Source organism: Electrona antarctica (assembly GCF_951216825.1).
Source record: "Electrona antarctica genome assembly, contig: scaffold_163, whole genome shotgun sequence".
Taxonomy (NCBI): domain Eukaryota; kingdom Metazoa; phylum Chordata; class Actinopteri; order Myctophiformes; family Myctophidae; genus Electrona; species Electrona antarctica.
In genome coordinates this window covers 192,716-210,876 of record NW_027638387.1, presented here as the reverse complement: position 1 = coordinate 210,876, position 18,161 = coordinate 192,716, and the positions used below count along the sequence as shown (strand labels likewise).

At 46.3% G+C, this 18,161-nt stretch overlaps 1 protein-coding gene across 1 annotated transcript in view; it reads right to left on the bottom strand.

Moving 5' to 3' along the window:
• Window positions 1–6,564: 6,564 nt before the first annotated feature.
• Window positions 6,565–18,161, bottom strand: part of abhd18 (abhydrolase domain containing 18) — a 73,234-nt gene continuing 61,637 nt past the window's right edge. Inside the window, exons 12-14 of the mRNA XM_079530999.1 lie at window positions 13,176–13,300; window positions 9,683–9,845; window positions 6,565–9,003 (exon numbers count right to left, since the gene is read on the bottom strand). Of these exons, the coding sequence (XP_079387125.1) occupies window positions 8,943–9,003; window positions 9,683–9,845; window positions 13,176–13,300 (349 nt within the window). The 3' untranslated portion in view covers window positions 6,565–8,942. The remainder of the gene's footprint in view (window positions 9,004–9,682; window positions 9,846–13,175; window positions 13,301–18,161) is intronic.

The following is an 18,161-nucleotide window of genomic DNA, read 5'->3' as shown; positions in this document are numbered from 1 at the left end:
GTTTGATTGACAGATTGTCACTGTGCTTCGGATATACGTCAGTGTGATGTCACCATGATGTCATGATGAGTCACTCATGACCAAATATGGAGTCCATGATGTCAGGCGTACTGGCGACGGTGGTAACCATGACAACCTGGACTCACTCAGACATGTGGAGTAACCATGGCGACCTGATGTGACTCGCATCGAGACTATCTCTGCTCACACAGAAACACTGAGGAGCCAAAGTACAACCTGAACCCAACACAGAGGGGTTCAGTGGACAGGTTAGAGTGTCCTCTGAGGACACGTCATAGAAGGACAGAGTCCCAGCGGGACGGTCCACGTACACCGCTACTCTGTAGACCCTGTCCTCACGGTCAGCATCCACTGCTGCTCTGTTGGAGCGTCTAGAGGGACGGACAGGGAGGACAGTCTCCTCACTATTGTGTCTGACAGAGTAACGGTTACCATCACACACCAGACTCCATGACATGACATTCCATCCAAGCCCACAGTCACCACCATCTCCTTTCCTGCTGATTGCTCTGTCAGTCCCTGCTATAAAAACCACTCCACTGCACTCTACCTCAGAGTAGCAGCGTTCGTTCACACTCTCTGCACTCAGAACCTGACGCCAGACATCAAACCGTTCTGGATGATCAGGATACTGATGATCCTGTCCCTCCACCCGTGTGACCTTCCTGTTGTCCTCAGACAGAGTGAGGAGACAGTGTGCTTCCACTATATGTCACACTCACTCCAGAGGGCCACTATATGTCACTCTCACTCCAGAGGGCCACTATTATGTCACTCTCACTCCAGAGGGCCACTATAGTCACACACACACACACACACACACACACACACACACACACACACACACACACACACACACACACACACACACACACACACACACACACACACACACACACACACACACACACACACACACACACACACACACACACACACACACACACACACACACCTTAGCCCAGGGGCCAGAGAGGAAGACAGAGTTAAGTTAGTTGTGACTAAACTCCGTTCACTTCTTGGGGCTTCAGTCCAATGGAGGCTCTTGACAATGTAATGTCCTGGAGCAGAAGCAATGCACTGGACTCAGGGCAACAGCCTTGATTGATTGATTGAAATATGTATTAACAGTTTGCAGAATTACTACACATTTCAAGCACAAACTCAATACAAAGACTGTTAACTGTGAGTGGACGACCCAATTAAGCATTACAATTCTTTACAAGACGGTCCACCTTGTTCAATTCATCAAAACATTTAGAGACGTACAAATAGACACTTCTATATAGTCAAAGAACAGAACAGGAATTAATCATAAAGGAGGTAAAAAGGGAAAATAAACATATACAGTGAGGGGAAAAAGGGGGGGGCGGTGGGGGGGATTCAGATTTTACGGGGGCCAGTTTCGAATTGCAGCCGTCCGTAGGTGCCCTTTGTATTGAGAAAGGTTTTGAAGGAGTCAAGGGATTTGCACATGTCTTAATGACTGTTGGTAGGGCGTTCCACATTTTGGTGGCATAGGAGCGAAATTAATTTAGTCCCTTGTTTGTGCCGAATCTGGGTTGTACATGGTTCGTTGCACTTCCTCTGGTGTTGTGGGTGTGGACTTTGTTAACGTTAAGGAAGTATCTAGACAGGTACATGGGTATCTTGGAGGTGTATCGAATCTTGTGGACCAGACCCATTGCAAGATGCTGTTCTGTCGTCAACCCTAAGCCATTCCAGCCTGTCAAAGTGGGCAGGGGTGAGGTAGGCCGTGAGCCAGGACCCCAAATCTGGGGTCATCGGTACCATTGGGCCGACTAAGCCTCATAGTGATTTTTGGGAAGGTATACATGTCTAGAATTAGAAAATATGTGATAGCATTGCAGTGGTGGTAGCTTTCTGTGTGTTATCACTCCGTTTATAACCACATGCCAAAACACAATTTTCAAAATCCGAATGAAGTATTCTACTTCAAACTGATGGTTCTCTCTCATTATTGATCATTTATCTTTGAAGAATGGTTGGGATACAGCTCAGACAATATATTTCTCTGAAAAGTTGTTAAAATTAGCATAGTCAAGTCAAGTCAATTTTATTTATATAGCACATTTAAAAACAACAGCAGTTGACCCAAAGTGCTTTCCAGAACAGGTAGACCGTAGTCTATCACAGTGCAATAATAAAACATGTAATACAATCGAAAGAAAACAGGCCAAAACAAACAAAATAACAACAAAACAATGAACAACAATAAACACTAAAACTTCACACTGTATTAAAAGCCAGACTAAAAAGGTGTGTTTTCAGGTTAGATTTAAAAATCTCCAGGGTGGGGCTAACCTTGATGTGGGTTGGAAGATTATTCCAAAGTATGGGACCAGCTACAGAGAATGCCCGATCACCTTTGGTTTTTAGATTTGAAGGGGGGACTGCAAGGAGTTTGAGAGTGGAGGATCTGAGTGTCCTGGTGGTAGGGGGAGCTGTTATTAGTTCAGAGATGTAGGAAGGGGCAAGGCCGTTTAGGGATTTAAATACAAAGAGGAGTGATTTGAATTGAATGCGGAATTTGACAGGTAACCAGTGTAGTTTTGCCAAAGCAGGGGTGATATGATCTTGTTTTTTCGTTCCGGTTATCAGTCTGGCAGCAGCATTTTGGACCCTCTGTAGGCGGGAGATGGCGGAGTGGGGCAGACCCAAATACAGAGAGTTGCAGTAGTCTAACCGGGAGGTGATAAATGCATGAGTGACTGTGATTAGGTCTGTATGGGTTAAAATGGGTTTCAGTTTGGCTATGGTTCTGAGCTGGTAAAAGCTGCCTTTTACTACATTGCTGATTTGTTTATTAAAATTTTGTTCTGTGTCAAAAAAGACTCCCAGGTTTTTAACGGAGCTTTTGGAGTTTGACTGCAGGGGGCCGAGTGAGTGGGATAGACGGGCGGTTGAGGTTTTTGGGCCAAAGATGATTACCTCTGTTTTATTTTTATTTAACTGAAGGAAATTTAGTGCCATCCAGCTTTTGATGTCTTCCAAACAGGTAAGAAGGAGCATATCTAGAAATATTGTAATTATCTATTACAGGAGAGACAACATGAGACGTACTTCTGTTTTCATGAAAGATGTAGCACAAAGGTTCCTAACATAAATTCTAAGGAAATGTTTTATGAAATTCAATAAACTAAATTCTAAGGAAATGTTTTATGAAATTCAATAACCTAAATATAGTGCAAGTGTACAGTGTAAGTAATGCATACGATAACTTTCCGTTCACCAATACATACAGTACCTTAATATTACCTTTTAGTCTTCTATCTGTTCAATACTAAACCTAATAATGTTGCTTTTTGTTTGTTTTGATTTGTATTTGGGGACATAGAACAATTTTAGCTTGGTTGCCCAAACTGGCAATTTGCATAATCCAAAAAGGCCACTGAGCAGCGAGCAGATCATTGCATTTTCATACTGTATGTATAGAACAGGAATTTTGCGGGCCTTCGGCCAGCTCATCCTAGCTTGCACGCGTTGCCAAGGGGGGCATACTCATGCTGTACTCTTCTGTACTGTACTCTACTGTACTGCTCTACTGTACTCTACTGTACTGTACTCTACTGATCTGCTCTACTGTACTCTACTGTACTGTACTGCTCTACTGTACTCTACTGTACTGTACTCTACTGATCTGCTCTACTGTACTCTACTGTACTGTACTGCTCTACTGTACTCTACTGCACTCTACTGTATGGTACTCTACTCTACTGTACGGTTCTGTACTGTACTGTACTGTACTGTGCTCCTCTGTACTCTACTGTACTCTACTGTATGGTACTCTACTCTACTGTACAGTACTGTACTCTACTGTATGGTACTCTACTCTACGGTTCTGTACTGTACTGTACTGTAAGCGAGTTGCAGTGGTTTTTTTGTAAGGATTTCACTGCGCAAAGAGTGTAGAGTGTCGGTGTGTATAACACCGAGGATGTTAACGGAGGAACGCTCCCGAAAGGGTTAATGCCACTTTTCTGTTGTATAAGTAAGATGCATTCCTGAAGCTATTTTTTAAAATATCAGGTCAATTTCACATGTTGAGGTCAGGTCAAGGCTAAATTTGACCTATGGGAGAACAACAAATAGAAACAACTTGATGAGCGTTCATGATTCACTTAAAAAAAAATGTCAAAAACATCACAAGAACTGGTATTTGTAATAATAGTATAAAGGCTCATTCATAGTCTGGATTTTCGGTGGTGAGGTGACCACCGAACTACAACATAATGTCACAAGCCGCGGTGGAGAGCAAACCACCGCCACCGCCCCAGCCCTTCTCTCTGTTTTTACTCACCACCGCTCAACATTATTTCAGCTCCGGTGGTCACCTCACCACCGGAGCGGTGGTCACCCCACCACTGAAAATCCACACTATGAATGAGCCTTAACACACTATGATAATATTTATCTTTTGCAACTACATTCAATATCTGTAAGCTTCAACTCATAATCAGGATCATAAAATCAACCCACCACATGGCCCTAGCCCTCCTGACTGGCAGCATTATCTTTCCCAAATCCTGGTCTACCTCATCGTTAAAATCCTCTTTATCAACATTTCTCATTTGTAGCTTGAACATTTCATCAGGTGTCAGATCACCCTTAGCAAAATGTGGATGTCCCATCCAAATTGTGTGACATCAGCCAAATGAACTTTCAAGTTGAGCTTGGTGGTCTGCCACATTCCACTTGGATATGAGGTTGCACAGGACTGTCCCATTATAATGCTCTGTACTTTATACTATAGGTCCACCCGATACACCCCAATACACCAACAAGACAAGCACATCAGTTTATTCACTGAGCATGAGTATCACCCTGCATCAGGGACATAATGATGCCTGCCTCATCATGACCAAATGCAGTATCCATCATCATCATTACAAGGACCACGGCAGTGCTTCTTTCCTCTATTCAACAATAGAACATCACTTTGGGTTTGGTATGGACACCATCTTGGATTTGGCAATACATAATTACCTGATGATAATTTCACTTTCACTGATTCAGCCACATTCCTTTAGCCCTAAAACCCCAAATAATGAATAATTAGTACTAGTTTTATATAGCCATTTTAAGCTCCTGGCAGCCATATTGGATTCCATCTCGAAAATGGCGCCTTTCCGGAACATAATGTATGTATTCCTAGATTTTCAGTATATTCTTAAAGGGTAAGACCACTTTTGTAGAGGTTTGGGTTGTGTAGTTACCTTGCCATGATGCAACTCCAAATGTGGACAAGAAATCAAAAATAATTTCTCCAGTGATTAGAAATTGATAATTCAAAATATGCTCCTCATTGACTTACATTGTACGCTGAAACAGCTCTCAAAGTCACTCTTTTAGTACGTAAACAAACACAAACAAAGTTGTTTCAGACAATATAGAGCAACACCAAATCTCATGTGGTTTTCTTTTTTCATAAAAATGTTAACTTCCTGTTGATTTGTCCATTTTTATTCAGAAGAAAACCCGGACTGGATCCATAGATCCGGATCCAGATCTTCATATAGTAAAATCAACAGGAAGTTACCATTTTTATGAAGAAATAAAACCACATGAGTTTTGGTGTTGCTCTATATTGTCTGAAACAACTTTGTTTGTGTTTGTTTACGTACTAAAAGAGTGACTTTCAGCAAAGTCAATGAGGAGCATATTTTGAATTATCAATTTCTAATCACTGGAGAAATTATTTTTGATTTCTTGTCCACATTTGGAGTTACATCATGGCAAGGTAACTACACAACCCAAACCTCTACAAAAGTGGTCTTACCCTTTAAGCATGCCTAGAGGTACCAGAACCAATTGGAAAAACCTTTTCTATAATTTCTTTTGGCGGTGTATTACTATATGTTTTTCATATTGACCATGTAATTTTCGCCTAGTGTTATAAAATAAAATGCATGATAGCACTGATAAAGCTACCACTGGTGCAATGCTATCACATATTTTCTAACTCTAGACATGTATACCTTCACAAAAATCACTATGAGCCTTAGTCGGCCCGATGGTACCGACCAACCCCCCTGGCTCACGGTCTAAGGTGGGTTCGGGGGGTGACTGTGGCCAAGTAGTAGCCTGACCAGTTTGTTTTGGGAAGTCTGGAGCCTTGTTTTAAGGGCCTTAAAGGTGCTGTGGTACCAGGAGGTGCATGCATAGTCAAAGAAACCTTGTACGAGGGCTCCTGTTAGGGTCTTCAAGGTGTTTTTGTTGACCAGTGATGAGATCCTGTAAAGGAATCTTATTATTCTTATTTTGACCAAAATCTAGAATTAATAAAGGTTTTCCCATTCACATGGCAGCCGATCATCTGAGATTAATTTTGTCAGGCCGTGAATGTCGTCGCAACGCCTGCTTTTAATACTTCATGGCTGCCTGCTGGAAAATAGCAGGTCTACAAGCTCGTTGTGAGCTTGTAGATCTTGCGTGACACAAGTTAAGATCAGATACAAATGTATAGATCTGTTGATGTCATGCAACAGAGAGACAAACTAAAACAAAGTCACTAGAAACGTTTATTTATTTATGCATTTATTTATGGACCACTTCAAAGATTTTCAAACATAATATCTATTAAAATATTTCTTCAAAAGGCAACACTCACACACAGCTTAACGTCATGGCTGTGTTGTTGAACACACACAGCTTAACGTCATGGCTGTGTTGTTGAACACACACACAGCTTAACGTCATGGCTGTGTTGTTGAACACACACACACAGCTTAACGTCATGGCTGTGTTGTTGAACACACACAGCTTAACGTCATGGCTGTGTTGTTGAACACACACACAGCTTAACGTCATGGCTGTGTTGTTGAACACACACACACAGCTTAACGTCATGGCTGTGTTGTTGAACACACACAGCTTAACGTCATGGCTGTGTTGTTGAACACACACACACACACACACAGCTTAACGTCATGGCTGTGTTGTTGAACACACACACAGCTTAACGTCATGGCTGTGTTGTTGAACACACACACAGCTTAACGTCATGCGCACGCACGCGCACACAGTAGATTAATGTATTCGGTGTTTTATACAAGGTCCTGCATTGATTGGCAGTTGTGGCACCCATTAAAAAACATCTATCTCATATTAGTAATATATTATTATTTGACTACTATTATTATTATTATTATTATTATTTAACAGTTATTTTTTTTAATTGGCATCACTCAGTAATTAAGGCTTTGTTCTTTATTGTGTGTGTGTGTGTCTCATTATCCCATTCTGGGCGGGAACCCCTTTTGGTGTTTTAAGCATTACGTTATGCTTTTGCTCTTGAGAAATAGCAGATCTACGGCACCGAGTGCCGCGCTACGAGCTTGTAGGACAAATCGTGAAAATGTTGCGCAAATCTTTGAATATAGTCTTTCAGAGCGGACGTTTTTGGATGGAACAACATATTTTCAGATGGGGGTCGGTGGCCAAATAGCAGATATTTTTTGGGGTCCTTGACATGAAAATGTTTGAGAATTAGAAACATGGGGTTTTTCAGAAAACTGTCAGGATTTAGAAGACATTTGTAGAATCGTCCTCAGGTCGAAATGGGTTAAACATGCCATAAATATCAAAATATATTCATTACTACAGGTCATAATTATCATCTTATAATATATCTTATCTATTATCTTTTTTCCTTAGTAAAATACCCCAAATTTACCCATCATTTCTGGAAAAACCGATGCTGATACAAAACAGCTAGAGTTAGCAACAGTTAGCTACAGTTAGCCACAGTTAGCTACAGTTAGCAACAGTTAGCTACAGTTAGCTACAGTTAGCAACAGTTAGCTACAGTTAGCTACAGTTAGCTACAGTTAGCCACAGTTAGCCACAGTTAGCCACAGTTAGCAACAGTTAGCTACAGTTAGCTACAGTTAGCCACAGTTAGCCACAGTTAGCCACAGTTAGCCACAGTTAGCCACAGTTAGCCACAGTTAGCCACAGTTAGCTACAGTTAGCAACAGTTAGCAACAGTTAGCTACAGTTAGCCACAGTTAGCACCCGGCGTCTTTCTGTCTACGCCAAATCCTTCAAGTCACATGTTTTTTTTGTTCGTTTTTTTTTAGGCAATCGGGGGTCGCGAGCACGGCATGCTCTTCACGTTGTGATTGGCCCCTCTGTCAAGGACGCGATGTGATTGGCCCCTCTGTCAAGGACGCGATGTGATTGGCCCCTCTGTCAAGGACGCGTTGTGATTGGCCCCTCCTACTTCTAGTTACAGTGGTTCCCAAAGTGGGGTCCGGGGACCCCCAGGGGGTCCTTGAGGGAGTTCCAGGGGTCCCCCAGTTAAATGATAGTTTGGAACCAAAATGGACCCTTATGGGTCTGTAACTCTGAGAGTGTATGTGGTTCCATTTGTACACTCTGAGTTAAATTAACATTGATTTTACAATAATATAAATTGGGGGTCCCAGAGATAGAAATGCCATTAAATTGGGGGTCCGTAGACTAATGCATGTCAAACTGGGGGTCCTTGAAATTAAAATGGTTGAGAATCACTGCTAGAGCCGTAAAACTCTTCTCTGATGGGGGGTCCCTGGCATATCTCTTCAAATGGGGGTCCGCGGGGGCGGGGCTAATGAGTGTCAATTTGGGGGTCCTTGACGTGAAAAAAGTTTGGGAACCACTGCCCTAAGAGGGGGCGTGGCCGGGCCGAGGGGGCGTGGCCAATTTACTCAAAACGCGAATAGGACTCCATGCTCGTATGCGGGACATGGAAGACAAGTCACATGGTCCGTGCTGATTGGACCTCAGCCCTGGGAGGGAGGGGTCTCTCTGCTGATTGGACCTCAGCCCACTGGGAGGGAGGGGTCTTCTGTCACATGGTGTTCGCCGATTGGACCTCAGCCCCTGGGAGGAAGGGGTCTTCTGGGAGGTGGGCGGGGCTACGGAGGTGCGTTGGAATACTTGTGCAGGTATCTGTCGAAGGCGTCGTAGATCGCCCTCCTGGGGAGAGAGAGAGAGAGAGAACACAGTCACTGGGGTGACCAGTAGGGGTCCTCAGAGACCACTAGGGGTCCTCAGAGACCACTAGGGGTCCTCAGAGACACAGAGACCACTAGGGGTCCTCAGAGACCACTAGGGGTCCTCAGAGACAACACAGTCACTGGGCCTTTATGTCATATTCGACCATAGGTATAAAATACTAATCAAACTAGAGCTGGTTGTCTGGGTCAGAACCTACTGCAGTGGGTCAGAACCTACTGCAGTGACCCACTGCAGTAGGTTCTGACACCTTAACCAGGATGCCGGACTCTCCGACACAACAATGTCTGGGTTGTAATGCCAAGTACATTAATGTTTACCTGAACAGGTTCAGTTTGAACAGGTTCAGTTTGAACAGGTTCAGTTTGAAGAGGTTTACCTGAACAGGTTCAGTTTGAAGAGGTTTACCTGAACAGGTTCAGTTTGAAGAGGTTTACCTGAACAGGTTCTGTTTGAAGAGGTTTACCTGAACAGGTTCTGTTTGAAGAGGTTTACCTGAACAGGTTCTGTTTGAAGAGGTTTACCTGAACAGGTTCTGTTTGAAGAGGTTTACCTGAACAGGTTCTGTTTGAAGAGGTTTACCTGAACAGGTTCTGTTTGAAGAGGTTTACCTGAAGAGGTTCAGTTTGAAGAGGTTTACCTGAACAGGTTCTGTTTGAAGAGGTAGGCGCTGATGTGTCCTCCGTTGAGGTAGCGGACCTCGCAGCCGGGCCAGATGTCCTGCAGGCTGAGGACTCCGGTCCGAGGGATGTACGCGTCCTCCTTGGCCTGGACCACGATGATGAGGCTGGGGTCCACGGGGACTACAGGAGGACAGGGAGACATAATGAGGCTGGGGGGTCCACGGGGACTACAGGGGGACAGGGAGACATAATGAGGCTGGGGGGGTCCACAGGGACTACAGGGAGACATAATGAGGCTGGGGTCCACGGGGACTACAGGGGGACAGGGATAGATAATGAGGCTGGGGTCCACGGGGACTACAGGGAGACATAATGAGGCTGGGGTCCACGGGGACTACAGAGGGACAGGGAGACATAATGAGGCTGGGGTCCACGGGGACTACAGGGGGACAGGGAGACATAATGAGGCTGGGGGTCCACGGGGACTACAGGGGGACAGGGATAGATAATGAGGCTGGGGTCCACGGGGACTACAGGGGGACAGGGAGACATAATGAGGCTGGGGGGTCCACGGGGACTACAGGGGGACAGGGAGACATAATGAGGCTGGGGGTCCATGGGGACTACAGGGGGACATAATGAGGCTGGGGGTCCATGGGGACTACAGGGGGACATAATGAGGCTGGGGGTCCACAGGGACTACAGGGAGACATAATGAGGCTGGGGGTCCATGGGGACTACAGGGGGACATAATGAGGCTGGGGGTCCATGGGGACTACAGGGAGACATAATGAGGCTGGGGGTCAATGGGGACTACAGGGGGACATAATGAGGCTGGGGGTCCATGGGGACTACAGGGAGACATAATGAGGCTGGGGTCAATGGGGACTACAGGGGGACATAATGAGGCTGGGGGTCCATGGGGACTACAGGGAGACATAATGAGGCTGGGGGTCCACAGGGACTACAGGGAGACATAATGAGGCTGGGGGTCAATGGGGACTACAGGGGGACATAATGAGGCTGGGGGTCCATGGGGACTACAGGGAGACATAATGAGGCTGGGGGTCCATGGGGACTACAGGGGGACAGGGAGACATAATGAGGCTGGGGGGTCCATGGGGACTACAGGGGGACATAATGAGGCTGGGGGTCCATGGGGACTACAGGGGGACAGGGAGACATGAGGCTGGGGGTCCATGGGGACTACAGGGGGACATAATGAGGCTGGGGGTCCATGGGGACTACAGGGGGACATAATGAGGCTGGGGGTCCATGGGGACTACAGGGGGACATAATGAGGCTGGGGGTCCATGGGGACTACAGGGAGACATAATGAGGCTGGGGTCAATGGGGACTACAGGGGGACATAATGAGGCTGGGGGTCCATGGGGACTACAGGGAGACATAATGAGGCTGGGGGTCCACAGGGACTACAGGGAGACATAATGAGGCTGGGGGTCCATGGGGACTACAGGGGGACATAATGAGGCTGGGGGTCCATGGGGACTACAGGGAGACATAATGAGGCTGGGGTCAATGGGGACTACAGGGGGACATAATGAGGCTGGGGGTCCATGGGGACTACAGGGGGACATAATGAGGCTGGGGGTCCATGGGGACTACAGGGAGACATAATGAGGCTGGGGGTCCATGGGGACTACAGGGGGACAGGGAGACATAATGAGGCTGGGGGGTCCATGGGGACTACAGGGGGACATAATGAGGCTGGGGGTCCATGGGGACTACAGGGGGACATAATGAGGCTGGGGGTCCATGGGGACTACAGGGGGACATAATGAGGCTGGGGGTCCATGGGGACTACAGGGAGACATAATGAGGCTGGGGTCAATGGGGACTACAGGGGGACATAATGAGGCTGGGGGTCCATGGGGACTACAGGGAGACATAATGAGGCTGGGGGTCCACAGGGACTACAGGGAGACATAATGAGGCTGGGGGTCCATGGGGACTACAGGGGGACATAATGAGGCTGGGGGTCCATGGGGACTACAGGGAGACATAATGAGGCTGGGGGTCCATGGGGACTACAGGGAGACATAATGAGGCTGGGGGTCAATGGGGACTACAGGGGGGACATAATGAGGCTGGGGGTCCACAGGGACTACAGGGGGACATAATGAGGCTGGGAATCCATGGGGACTACAGGGAGACATAATGAGGCTGTGGAAAAAATATTGAACCAATGGAAAGTAGTAAAAAGTGCTTTGGACAAAACCTCTTAACTCCATTGGACCCTCAAAATGTCTGCTAAAGCAACTAACTCCACCACTTCTCCCCCTCTCAAACTGTCTGCTAAAACAACTAACTCCACCCCCTCTCCCCCTATCAAACTGTCTGCTAAAACAACTAACTCCACCACTTCTCCCCCTATCAAACTATCTGCTAAAACAACTAACTCCACCCCCTCTCCCCCTATCAAACTGTCTGCTAAAACAACTAACTCCACCACTTATCCCGCTCTCAAACTGTCTGCTAAAGCAACTAACTCCACCCCCTCTCCCCCTATCAAACTGTCTGCTAAAGCAACTAACTCCACCACCTCTCCCCCTATCAAACTGTCTGCTAAAGCAACTAACTCCACCACCTCTCCCCCTATCAAACTGTCTGCTAAAGCAACTAACTCCACCACCTCTCCCCCTATCATGGAAGTAATTGACAATATATAAAGTTACACCAACTTTGATGAGGCCGGTATTGCTTTGTTTTAAAAATATAAGGTTCTTTATTTCCTGAAAAATGTAATAAATGGAGTTATGAGGTTTCCTCCCGACAGCAGAGACATCATACATAGGCAACTGGCGGCCTGGGGGCCACATGAGGCCCCCACCTTCACTTAATGTGGCCCTCAGTTTAATATCAACTGGCGGCCCGGGGGTCACGCCGTCACGGCCACACAGCCAACTCAAGGTACGGCCACGGAGCCGACGTGGGGACCCAACGCAGCTCCTCCAAGACAAACAAACAAAGGAACGGAGCTGAACGTGAATCCCCCCCCACCGCCCCCCCTTTTTTCCCCTCACTGTATACGTTTCTTTTCCCTTTTTACCTCCATTATGATGAATTCCTGTTCTGTTCTTTGACTATATAGAAGTGTCTATTTGTACGTCTCTAAATGTTTTGATGAATTTAACAAGGTGGACCCTCTTGTAAACAAGTGTAATGCTTAATTGGGTCGTCCACTCACAGTTAACAGCCTTTGTATTTAGTTTGTCCTTGAAATGTACTGTAATTCTGCAAACTGTTAAAACATATTTCAATCAATCAATCAAAAACATGAGGCCCGCACCTTCACTTAATGTGGCCCTCAGACAGACAGACAGACAGACAGACAGACAGACAGACAGACAGACAGACAGACAGACAGACAGACAGACAGACAGCCAGACAGACAGACAGACAGCCAGACAGACAGACAGACAGACAGACAGCCAGACAGACAGCCAGACAGACAGACAGACAGCCAGACAGACAGACAGACAGACTAACCAGAGAAGTTGGCCATGTGAGTGCATTCGTCCATCACTCCCTTCATGAAGCACAGGGACTCTCTCTGTAACGACTGCCTGGGAGGAGAGCTCCGCTCTGGGCCCGAGGTGTGGAGGTTCAGCCTGCTGTACGCATGGAGAGGAGAGGACACACATTAACATGGAGAGGAGAGGAGAGGACATACATTAACATGGAGAGGAGAGGACATACATTAACATGGAGAGGAGAGGAGAGGACACACATTAACATGGAGAGGAGAGGACATACATTAACATGGAGAGGAGAGGACACACATTAGCATGGAGAGGAGAGGAGAGGACACACATTAACATGGAGAGGAGAGGAGAGGACACACATTAACATGGAGAGGAGAGGAGAGGACACACATTAGCATGGAGAGGAGAGGAGAGGACACACATTAACATGGAGAGGAGAGGAGAGGACACACATTAACATGGAGAGGAGAGGAGAGGACACACATTAACATGGAGAGGAGAGGAGAGGACACACATTAACATGGAGAGGAGAGGAGAGGACATACATTAACATGGAGAGGACACACATTAACATGGAGAGGACACACATTAACATGGAGAGGACACACATTAACATGGAGAGGAGAGGAGAGGACACACATTAACATGGAGAGGAGAGGAGAGGACACACATTAACATGGAGAGGAGAGGAGAGGACATACATTAACATGGAGAGGAGAGGAGAGGACACACATTAACATGGAGAGGAGAGGAGAGGACACACATTAACATGGAGAGGAGAGGACACACATTAACATGGAGAGGAGAGGAGAGGACACACATTAACATGGAGAGGAGAGGACACACATTAGCATGGAGAGGAGAGGAGAGGACACACATTAGCATGGAGAGGAGAGGAGAGGACACACATTAGCATGGAGAGGAGAGGAGAGGACACACATTAGCATGGAGAGGAGAGGAGAGGACACACATTAACATGGAGAGGAGAGGACACACATTAACATGGAGAGGAGAGGACATGCATTAACATGGAGAGGAGAGGACACACATTAACATGGAGAGGAGAGGAGAGGACACACATTAACATGGAGAGGAGAGGAGAGGACACACATTAACATGGAGAGGAGAGGAGAGGACACACATTAACATGGAGAGGAGAGGAGAGGACACACATTAACATGGAGAGGAGAGGAGAGGACATACATTAACATGGAGAGGAGAGGACACACATTAACATGGAGAGGAGAGGACATACATTAACATGGAGAGGAGAGGAGAGGACACACATTAGCATGGAGAGGAGAGGACATACATTAACATGGAGAGGAGAGGAGAGGACACACATTAACATGGAGAGGAGAGGAGAGGACACACATTAGCATGGAGAGGAGAGGACATACATTAACATGGAGAGGAGAGGACATACATTAACATGGAGAGGAGAGGAGAGGACACACATTAGCATGGAGAGGAGAGGAGAGGACACACATTAACATGGAGAGGAGAGGACACACATTAACATGGAGAGGAGAGGACATACATTAGCATGGAGAGGAGAGGACACACATTAACATGGAGAGGAGAGGAGAGGACACACATTAGCATGGAGAGGAGAGGAGAGGACACACATTAACATGGAGAGGAGAGGAGAGGACACACATTAACATGGAGAGGAGAGGAGAGGACATACATTAACATGGAGAGGAGAGGACACACATTAACATGGAGAGGAGAGGACATACATTAACATGGAGAGGAGAGGAGAGGACACACATTAGCATGGAGAGGAGAGGACATACATTAACATGGAGAGGAGAGGAGAGGACACACATTAGCATGGAGAGGAGAGGAGAGGACACACATTAACATGGAGAGGAGAGGACACACATTAACATGGAGAGGAGAGGACACACATTAACATGGAGAGGAGAGGACATACATTAACATGGAGAGGAGAGGAGAGGACACACATTAGCATGGAGAGGAGAGGACATACATTAACATGGAGAGGAGAGGAGAGGACATACATTAACATGGAGAGGAGAGGAGAGGACACACATTAACATGGAGAGGAGAGGACATACATTAACATGGAGAGGAGAGGAGAGGACACACATTAGCATGGAGAGGAGAGGAGAGGACACACATTAACATGGAGAGGAGAGGACACACATTAACATGGAGAGGAGAGGACATGCATTAACATGGAGAGGAGAGGAGAGGACATACATTAACATGGAGAGGAGAGGAGAGGACACACATTAGCATGGAGAGGAGAGGACACACATTAGCATGGAGAGGAGAGGAGAGGACACACATTAACATGGAGAGGAGAGGAGAGGACACACATTAACATGGAGAGGAGAGGAGAGGACACACATTAACATGGAGAGGAGAGGAGAGGACACACATTAGCATGGAGAGGAGAGGAGAGGACACACATTAGCATGGAGAGGAGAGGACACACATTAACATGGAGAGGAGAGGAGAGGACACACATTAGCATGGAGAGGAGAGGAGACACATTAACATGGAGAGGAGAGGACATACATTAACATGGAGAGGAGAGGACATACATTAACATGGAGAGGAGAGGAGAGGACACACATTAACATGGAGAGGAGAGGAGAGGACATACATTAACATGGAGAGGAGAGGAGAGGACACACATTAACATGGAGAGGAGAGGAGAGGACATACATTAACATGGAGAGGAGAGGACACACATTAACATGGAGAGGAGAGGAGAGGACACACATTAACATGGAGAGGAGAGGAGAGGACATACATTAACATGGAGAGGAGAGGAGAGGACACACATTAACATGGAGAGGAGAGGAGAGGACACACATTAACATGGAGAGGAGAGGAGAGGACATACATTAACATGGAGAGGAGAGGACACACATTAACATGGAGAGGAGAGGAGAGGACACACATTAGCATGGAGAGGAGAGGAGACACATTAACATGGAGAGGAGAGGACATACATTAACATGGAGAGGAGAGGAGACACATTAACATGGAGAGGAGAGGACACACATTAGCATGGAGAGGAGAGGACACACATTAACATGGAGAGGAGAGGAGAGGACACACATTAGCATGGAGAGGAGAGGAGACACATTAACATGGAGAGGAGAGGACATACATTAACATGGAGAGGAGAGGAGAGGACACACATTAGCATGGAGAGGAGAGGAGAGGACACACATTGACATGGAGAGGAGAGGACATACATTAACATGGAGAGGAGAGGACATGCATTAACATGAAGAGGAGAGGAGAGGACATACATTAACATGAAGAGGAGAGGACACACATTAACATGGAGAGGAGAGGAGAGGACACACATTAACATGGAGAGGAGAGGAGAGGACATACATTAACATGAAGAGGAGAGGAGAGGACATACATTAACATGGAGAGGAGAGGAGAGGACATACATTAACATGGAGAGGAGAGGAGAGGACACACATTAACATGGAGAGGAGAGGAGAGGACACACATTAACATGGAGAGGAGAGGAGAGGACACACATTAACATGGAGAGGAGAGGAGAGGACATACATTAACATGAAGAGGAGAGGAGAGGACATACATTAACATGGAGAGGAGAGGACATACATTAACATGGAGAGGAGAGGAGAGGACATACATTAACATGGAGAGGAGAGGACATACATTAACATGGAGAGGAGAGGACATGCATTAACATGAAGAGGAGAGGAGAGGACATACATTAACATGAAGAGGAGAGGAGAGGACATACATTAACATGAAGAGGAGAGGAGAGGACATACATTAACATGAAGAGGAGAGGACACACATTAACATGGAGAGGAGAGGACATACATTAACATGGAGAGGAGAGGACACACATTAACATGGAGAGGAGAGGAGAGGACACACATTAACATGGAGAGGAGAGGACACACATTAACATGGAGAGGAGAGGACACACATTAACATGGAGAGGAGAGGAGAGGACATACATTAACATGGAGAGGAGAGGAGAGGACATACATTAACATGGAGAGGAGAGGAGAGGACATACATTAACATGGAGAGGAGAGGAGAGGACATACATTAACATGGAGAGGAGAGGACACACATTAACATGGAGAGGAGAGGAGAGGACACACATTAACATGGAGAGGAGAGGAGAGGACACACATTAACATGGAGAGGAGAGGACACACATTAACATGGAGAGGAGAGGACATACATTAACATGGAGAGGAGAGGACATACATTAACATGGAGAGGAGAGGACATACATTAACATGGAGAGGAGAGGACATACATTAACATGGAGAGGAGAGGACATACATTAACATGGAGAGGAGAGGACACACATTAGCATGGAGAGGAGAGGAGAGGACACACATTAACATGGAGAGGAGAGGACACACATTAACATGGAGAGGAGAGGACATACATTAGCATGGAGAGGAGAGGAGAGGACACACATTAACATGGAGAGGAGAGGAGAGGACACACATTAACATGGAGAGGAGAGGACACACATTAACATGGAGAGGAGAGGACATACATTAACATGGAGAGGAGAGGACATACATTAACATGGAGAGGAGAGGAGAGGACACACATTAGCATGGAGAGGAGAGGAGAGGACACACATTAGCATGGAGAGGAGAGGAGAGGACACACATTAACATGGAGAGGAGAGGAGAGGACACACATTAACATGGAGAGGAGAGGACACACATTAACATGGAGAGGAGAGGACATACATTAACATGGAGAGGAGAGGACATACATTAACATGGAGAGGAGAGGACACACATTAGCATGGAGAGGAGAGGAGAGGACACACATTAACATGGAGAGGAGAGGACACACATTAACATGGAGAGGAGAGGACATACATTAGCATGGAGAGGAGAGGACATACATTAACATGGAGAGGAGAGGAGAGGACACACATTAACATGGAGAGGAGAGGACATACATTAACATGGAGAGG